Source organism: Lagopus muta, chromosome 5 (genome assembly GCF_023343835.1).
Source record: "Lagopus muta isolate bLagMut1 chromosome 5, bLagMut1 primary, whole genome shotgun sequence".
In the NCBI taxonomy this organism is placed as follows: Eukaryota; Metazoa; Chordata; class Aves; order Galliformes; family Phasianidae; genus Lagopus; species Lagopus muta.
The window spans coordinates 25132575-25141050 of NC_064437.1; the positions used below are offsets into that span (position 1 = coordinate 25132575).

Consider the following 8476-nt stretch of genomic DNA (forward strand, 5'->3'; position numbering starts at 1 on the left):
CTCTGCCGACCGTGCGGCGCTCCGGCTACACCTGTTGGCTCTTCTACCCTCTCCCGCTACCCTGCCTGCTCTGTGGGACCGGCTCTCAGCCTTCACCTGGCGGAGCAGGTGTGCTTCCCTTCTGACAGGAAAAGTCAGACCCACGTGTTAAAAAAGTTCTCTTTTCTTGAATGCAATATTTAAACTCAAATGCCAGCGTTGGTCAGGGTGGTCCTGTACATTTTTGTCCCGTCTGAGAGGAAAGCCTACAGTGGAGTGCCTAAAGTGTCATAAAGCAGCTGTTTTCCTACCGACTTCCATCCAGCTTTTCTCACCTATGTTCATCACTGCAGCAAGCTGGTGCGCCTGCCCCCCTGCTTCTAACATTCCGACTCTGAGCAACCCAAAAGCCTGCAATAAAACAGGAATCTTATAAGAAAACGAGATCAGCACCTCCCTGGCTGCCTTCCCCCCTCCCTCCAGCAGCTCCTCCACATGACACATCTGCCAGAGGCTGAGTGGGAAACCCTGAGCTCAGCACTGCCCGACCACAGGGTTGTCACTGCTTGTATGTTTGAGCCTCGTTAGTGTGATTTCCAGTTGGGTATTGATTTCTTTCAGACAAGCAGTGACACAGCGTGATCTGTGGCACTCTTTGCAAAGGTTTCCAGAGACGGTACCACAGTCTGTGCCGTATGGCAGCTCTTTCTCTGGTAAAAAGCTCCCATGTTTGCACTGCCTGACTTTTGCTGTGCAAAATTATGAAGGCGTTTCACACACAAACTCTACTGGCAATTTAGAGATAAATTCAATAGCTCTATGCTTGCAAGGACCTCCATGTTCATCACATTCAGAACTGGGAATTTATTGTGCTGAACACTCAGACCATTTGGGGTTTTGAGAGTCAAGCATCTTCTAGTTACTTTTAGCTTGTTTTTCAACAGCTTTGTAGAAAACATCTATTAAAAATCATTTTGATTGCATTTGATTTCCAAAGGCAGGAAGGTAAAACATAATGTCTTCCTGCAGTTCTCCCTGTTATGGTCTAACATTCTGTTCATCTCAACAGCCATGTGAAATGAAAGCAGAGCGGGAGGGAAACAGCTTTCTCACTTCACTGTCCATTTTGTCTGACAAGCTTATGATAAATTTGAACAAGCCTCCTTGATCTAACACCTCCTCTTCTCTCCTCCCCTGCCTGGATTTTCTGCCTGCAGCAATAAATTCAAGCACTCAGGCACGGATTCTTTCCACTCCCACAGGAAGCTGTATGCTCCTTGGTGCAGAGAAACAGATGAGGATGGATAAGAGATCTCGAAGCTCTTCCAGGGAGTCCCATAGGAGAAAGAGAGAGTCTCCAGCTACACAGAGGAAACGGGAGAAGAGGGAGAGAAGCAAAGAAGCCAGCAAAGAAATAGGAGATATAAGGCAGGAGAAAACAAAGGAGATTAAGAGCACTGTAGGCACTGATGGTAGGGTGCACACATCCACAGTGGTGGATGTGGATGATGTGATATCTGATGAAGAAATGGAGGCAATGATGTTGCTGGACAGCGAGCATCAAGAAGAAGGTATGATTTATAGAAGGGAAGGGGCAGAAAAGCTACGGGCTCTTTGACACTGTGTGGGTGACAGTGTCTTTGCTTTCTGCATGGTGAGTGTTATCACCCGTTGCATAGATGTGTAATTGTCCTTAAGACAGATTATGGGAAGCTCCAGCCAGCTTCTACAGTCAGTACAGGCACATCAGTGCTGTCTAGCAAAGCAGTGAACTTTAAACAAGCAGTTACATTCCCAGCATCATTTATGCTTCAGTTCACTACTCCCCATTTTTTTTTTTCCTGCTCTTTTCTCATTATTTTCTTGCTTGCCCTCCTTTAGGCAGACAGAATTAGCTTTAATGCCAGTTCACAGCCCTAAGAACTGTGCTGCAGGGAGAATGCTTGAGGCATACAACTGTAACTCCCTTCAGGATAGCCTCTGAGTGCAGCTCTATTCTCTGAAATGTGGCTAAAATCCTGTTCCAAAAGACCCTGAGATCTTTTAGATTCCCCAGTGGAGAGGGGTATTTCAGGCTTTGAGTATTGAATATTGTGCTTTATTTGCAGTCTTTCTGTTTGCTTAATCTTTTCAGATAAATTTCTGTGATTTCAGGGTCAGCCAGCAAGTTGCCCATTCTGAATCTTTCAGTGCTGCTTAGTTGTCATATAGATCTACTGTGAAGAAGCCAAAAAAAGGAGCATTAAAATTTGTGAGCCTGTCTTGGAAATTCTTGACCACCAGGGACTGTTCTTGAAACACAGCTTGAGAGAGCACTGAATAGGCAAACACCAAGTCTAGGCAGAGGACCAGCAGAAGCTGACCTGTGCAGGCAGTTGTCAGGCCATCTGTATTTTGGGAACTTTCCTATCCTAACGGAGTCATGTTGGATTTCCCCTTAGGTATGAAGTCTCCCGGTCTCAACATCTGTGAGTGGCTTCTGACTATATTGTCTTTCCTGTTCATCGTAATGACTTTCCCCATTTCTGTCTGGTTCTGCATGAAGGTAAGAATAGGCATGATGCCTTTTTGGATTTAGTATTTGGTGTCTGTTGTGACTGTAACCAGCATGTGTTGGTCATAAGCATATAGCTTAGGTTCTTGTTATTAAACAGTTTGCAGGTCTGTTCACTTTTGAACATAACCTTCAGCTCACCCAATCCAAACATAGTTGCGTTGCAGCAGCAGGGTAAAATAGATTTTGCGTTACAAATTTAAAGGGAGGTTGGATCTTTCAATTAATAGCAGATTTTTCTTCTTCCTTCAGTTTTCTCTAATTTATAGCATGGTTACAAGTAGACATATTTTGATTACAGCTTCTCAGGAAATAGATTAGGCACAAGGTGTTCAAATTCAGCCAGACTACAAGAAAGCAGAATGCTGGCCTCATCCTGGGAAATACTGAGCAACTCTAGCATGGGCTGCTCTCACCTAATCACAGGCTGATTATATGCAAGCCAGCCATCAGTTTTGGGTCAGATTTTCTTCTGGGGTAAAGAGGCTTAGGAACAGTTGACTCCACTACCTCCAATCTGCTGAAATCCTCTTTTCAAAGGACTTTACCAGAACAGAGGTCTTCCTATGCACAGCCCAGTGAGATTTTTTTGCTGGTCCTATGCCTTCCACTCCAGCCTAGCTTTGTTTCTCTCTGCAGGTAGTGCGGGAGTATGAGAGAGCCATTGTTTTCCGGCTTGGGCATCTCCTTCCTGGCAGGGCCAGAGGGCCTGGTAAGATGCTCACTGAGTTCCCCCCAGCCATATTGTTCCTCTTCATCATGCTCTACTAAAGCTCTTGTCCTGGTGCCCTCCAGGCAGGTACAGTTAACCAGGAGACACGTCTTCTGAGGTCCAGCAGCTTCCAATGGCTCTTCCCAATACAGAATCAGACTCACAATTTGAGCCTATGTATTTGCTGTTCCTTCATAGTTCTGTGCTCAATCCCCTCTACTGCTCCCTTGAGCTGAAGAAGCAATTTCTGTGGTTTTGATGATCACCAAAAGATTTTTTTTTCTTTCCACAGGTCTTTTCTTTTTCCTTCCCTGCCTGGACACATATCACAAAGTGGACCTCCGCCTCAAAACCCTAGAGATCCCCTTCCACCAGGTATGGCTACCATCCCTTCTTTACATTAATTCTTGGATCTCTTTATCTGGTTGTATTTGATGACAGTCCTGATTTTGCACTGACGTAAGAAAAACCAGCTTATGCTTAAGATAGTGATTCTGGTTCCATGTCACTCCACTGGGCAGAAGATACTGTTAAATGCTGCCAGTTCTTAGGGTCTTGCTGCAGATCTTACATCAAGCCATCTCTGCAAAGCCTCAGCTGCTGGATTCCTGTGACTGTATGAGACATCCTTTACCTCTCTGCCATTTTAAAACCACTGCTTTTAATCCCATTCAGTTTGACAAGCTTTAGTGGTAACCAATAGGAAGTGGCTGAGCCATGGATATTGGAGCAGTTTTTACCCATCACACTGAGGGTACACACAGTGGGGACAGGAAAGCAGACTGAGATCTTACAATGGCATCTCTAAGTGTGGCAACTCTGCTCTTGTACAAGTCAGGGAAAGAGCTGAGAGCTCACTGCTAACTTTGAAACTGGCACCCTCCTAGCCACAGTCCCACAGGTCAAACCTCCCAATAGTCCTGTTGTCTGTGCCACTGCCTTTATCTAGTACCATCAGCAGGTTCCCTCCCGTGGTGTAAAGCAAATCCCTCTGGGGATGGTACTCAGCAACACTGAGCACATAGCAGACAACAGGAATGGAGCAAGCAGCTGTGGGCTGAGAGACACATGGGGATGTTTGACTGCTTGCAGTCTCTAGCCCAGCAACCAAACTCAGGAGACAGACACAGCGATGCTATACCAGGGAACTGAGATCCACAGGTGATGCAGTTTGCCTCAGGTCAGAGAGTAGCAGAGGTGACAACTACAAAGATGTACCCATCTAGCTATTCTTCCTCTTTCCCAGAGTTGTGTACTTTTCTGTGCTACCTTAAAGTTGCCAGAACCATATCCATCTTCCCTCATGTCTTCTGCTTAGGTGGTGACTAAAGACATGGTTACACTGGAGATAGATGCTGTCTGCTATTACCGTTTGGAGAACGCCTCTCTTCTCCTCACCACCCTCACCAGCATCTCCAGTGCCATCCAGCTGCTGGTGCAAACCACCACAAAGCGCCTCCTGGCACATCGAGCCTTCTCTGAGCTTCTGTTGGAGAGAAAGAGCATCAGCCAGGAGATAAAGGTGCTTCTGCAGCTGGGGAGAGGGTGGAGCAAGCAGGGAATTTAGGCTCTGCTAACAAGCTTGGAAGATAATCAGTCCTAAATCACAGACAGTATTTTGCAAGAGAGTGCGATAAGAACATGTGCCTCCTTCATTGAAAAGTGGGAAATTTTCCTCTTTTTTTAAATCACTTTAGGGGAAGGAATTACAACGTGGGTCTCACAAGCATATGTGGGTAGTAGCAAACATTGTGATGTGAGAAGTGTGAAGGAACCCCTTAAATCATTTTCATCAGTGCTCTGCAGTACCTCAGGTTCTGTGCTTATTCCAGAGAGGACTTTCTCAGGAGAATGGTTTTCTGTTGTGCGAGAGAGATGCCATAAACCCTGAATACACAGGATCTTCAGCGGCAGTTCTCTGTGGCCACTGTATGCAAACTTTATTATACCACTCAGGAACTGAATGTTTCCTATGGAATTGGATTGGTTCTACAGTCAACCAGTATGGACTAGCTAAATCATACTAAGGGCAAATACAGATCAGAAGTGAGGGATGTAATTTTTATTTCTGAGAGTCCACACACAGTATATAATAAATCCGCATCACTGCCTTGAATTAACGTTCCTGAACTTCTAAGTCCCTCTGAGGAGCCTGGACAAGGGCTTATGTTCTCCTTGTGCTCTAAAATATCTTCCTCTTGACAGGTGGCTTTGGATGCGGTCACAGGCTGCTGGGGGATCAAAGTGGAGAGAACAGAAATGTAGGTAGGAAGTGGTGGTAGCAGAGACTTTCTTGCCCTTTTGCAAGTATCCATTCTGCTTTGCTCACATTTCTTCTTCACCCCTGGCCCCCTCCCTGCAGCTCTTCTGCAGCCCTCACCTCCTTGTTTTCACCGCCCCTTTCAAACCTCTGTCTCACATAAAACTTTCATGAGCAAAGATGTTACTTGCTCCTGCACTGACAGCCAAATGCAGAATCCTTAGCTGGAATCTCATCAACTCTTCTGCAGTTCTTTTAGCCTAAGAGTCACACAGGCAGTGTGTGCCCCAAAGTCCTCAGGGTCTTAGCAGTGGTTGGTCTCAACTCTCAGAAGCCTGTAGAGAAAGGTGGGACTTGCTCATCACATAGAGGGCCGTGGAAGAGAGAGCCAGGCAGCAGAGAAGCACATCTGTAAAGAGAAGGAAATTCCTGTGGCTGTCTTGAGAGCAGTCTCCCAGTGGATCCTCTGATACCTCACAGACTTCTAAACTTCAAGCCTCAGAGACACAAACAGAGAAGGCCTCTCTGCTGCCTAGTGATTATGTACATCACTAATGATCTAGTTATCATTAGAATTATTTTCTAATGATTCCAGCTTGGATATGTACAAAATCAGGCTGGAAAAGAAAGATTAGAATAGAGGTAGAATACTAAAGGAAGTAATTTATAGAGGCACACGCAGAGAACAAAGGATGTTTGTGAACACCTCTGTAGAGACCAGTACTTGAGCCCATTCTAAGCCCTAGAGGGCCAGGGCTGTCAGATGAGCCTAGAGCTCTTCTAATCCTTATCCTTCACTACCACAGCAACAATGTGCAGCTGCCTGCTGAAGTCCAGCAGTCCTTGGCCGTGGAAGCAGAAGCCCAGAGGCAGGCCAAAGTGCGGGTATGCAAACACTGAAGACCTCCCATCTCCTTCCAAGGCATCACTCTTTCCTTTCCCCCACCCTAGTTTGAGGTCTTTGGAACATACCACAGTAGGGTACAGCTCTGGGAAGATCTGTTCAAGATGTTCAGATCCTGTTCGAGAGCTGTGTCAAGCAAGGTGAGCTGCAGCATGGGCCAGTGCAGTGGAATCCCAGATCTGGTACCTATGCACAGGTCAGAAAGACACATAAGAGGCTGGTGTCATCCCTGACCACAGTGCCTATAAAAACCTCTCCCTTCTCAGGGTTTCACTCTTGCTTGGAGACCCAGCCAGGAGGGTGGAGCTGGGCTGCCACTACTATCATGTACCCCACACCATCCTTACCCTGGGCTGTCTTCCATACCTTACACTGAGCCTAGGTAGGATTTATGTCCAAGTACCCTTCTCACAAGCTTAGCCTGTGGGCTGCCCTCTCACATGCTTTTGCAGCACACATGAGTCCAGTTGTAAGCTCTGATGGAACTAGTAGCACCCAAAGTACACATAGCTTTGGTGAAAACAAGTTAGACGCGAGATCTAGTACATGCCATGATCAGAACAGCAGGAATGTTACAGGGGCCCCAGAAAGTTCATGGTGGCAACTTCCCTCTGTAATAAGTAGCCTATGCCGGGGCCTTACTCCCTGCCTGACAAAAATCTTTATTCTCCTCCTTGGTAGGTGATTGCTGCTGAGGGGGAGAAGGCGGCTTCTGAGTCCCTGCGGATGGCAGCTGAGATCCTGTCCAGTGCCCCTGCTGCTGCTCAGCTCCGTTACCTTCATGCACTGCACTCCCTTGCTGCAGAGAAACCTGCTGCCTTCATCTTACCCTTACCTTTGGATCCCACAAATCTGGTTTCTCCAGCTACCCGCAGCCCTCCAGGAGTGAGCAGCATCATCACAGACACCTCACAGCTCCCAGAAAGCGTGAAAGACAAGAAGGACTCACCCATGCTGTAAGAGTTCTCCCAGAAATAGTTGCTATAAGCACTGGTTAATCCTGCTCAGAGAGGAGCAAGATGGCTGATCTATGGGGAGCCCAACAGCAGGTACTGGACTGGAGACAGGAGGGAAGGCAGCCCAGACCTGTAATATAAAAGTAGATTGTACATGAAAGAAGCTTCTGCTTGTTTTGGAAAGGGAAAAGTATGGAGCACAATAAGCAGTGTTGGTGCATATGTGAGCAGGGGACCGAGGGAGAAGTATCATCCCTTCCCTTTCACATCAGCTGATACACCTTGACACAAAAGATCCCTGGGATCTGATCTGTCCTACCCTCATCACATTGGCAGGAAAGCCTGATAGCTTCCATATGTTTAAACACCCCCATCTCCAAACGAACAGCCTGTCACACATCATTTGTTACAGGGAAAAATCCACAGTGGGATAAAAGAGGCAGGCACAGGTTGCCTCCTAGAAGGGAATATCTTATCAGAGGGCATTGTTTTCCAGTGTCCTTACACTCAGGCTTTTGGGGGTTTTCCCTTTCACAATCTTGGCTGAAAAAGCCTTTTTATTTTATTTTATTTTATTTTATTTTATTTTATTTTATTTTATTTTATCTTTTAAATAAAAGCAAGTCCTGCAGCTGGGTGGTAAACAAAGCCAAGGCAGAAGTTCTTGGATAGGAACATGTTCCTCTTCACAGCCCACCTCTGTGTGCTGCATCCTGAGAAACTGGGAGCGGTTGGGTGCTACAGATGGGAGCTTTGCTAAGGTGCCTTTTCCTCTGTGTGAATTGATGGGGGAAAGACAACAGCCAGGCAGGTGGGGTGGGAGCCTTGACAAATGAGGGAAATTGGAAGGGGCTTAGCAGGTAATGCAGGTAATTACATGCAGGTAATGCAGGTAATTACATGCAGGTAATTTGGTAGGTGCTGCCAACCTGGTTCTCCTGTGACAAGAGAATGAGCCAGGTCTTGTCCATGGTGCACTGGATATAAGATTTCAGTTGCCACCCATACATTATACATATTTATATATATATTATCATATATATGTTATTATATATATTTATTTAATAGGCAACCAGGATGTTTAGTCCTAGAGACTAAGGAGAAAAGCAGG

General features: G+C 46.2%; 1 protein-coding gene across 1 annotated transcript; it reads left to right on the forward strand.

Moving 5' to 3' along the window:
• The first annotated feature begins 1 nt into the window (after position 1).
• On the forward strand, positions 2-8366 carry NPHS2 (NPHS2 stomatin family member, podocin). The gene is made up of 10 exons (XM_048943831.1): positions 2-108; positions 1242-1550; positions 2421-2524; positions 3173-3245; positions 3538-3620; positions 4564-4767; positions 5451-5506; positions 6312-6390; positions 7091-8225; positions 8258-8366. Exons 2-9 carry the CDS (start codon positions 1250-1252, stop codon positions 7367-7369), a joined length of 1179 nt encoding a protein of 392 aa, XP_048799788.1. The 5' UTR covers positions 2-108; positions 1242-1249; the 3' UTR covers positions 7370-8225; positions 8258-8366.
• Positions 8367-8476: the final 110 nt, after the last annotated feature.

Excerpts from the sequence above, each read along its gene's own strand:
- NPHS2 (XM_048943831.1), top strand. The coding sequence starts at position 1,250 with ATGCTCCTTGGTGCAGAGAAACAGATGAGGATGGATAAGAGATCTCGA. Across the intron at positions 4,768-5,450 it reads GCATCAGCCAGGAGATAAAG|GTGGCTTTGGATGCGGTCAC; the intron begins GTGCTTCTGCAG and ends TCCTCTTGACAG. Across the intron at positions 5,507-6,311 it reads AAAGTGGAGAGAACAGAAAT|CAACAATGTGCAGCTGCCTG; the intron begins GTAGGTAGGAAG and ends TCACTACCACAG.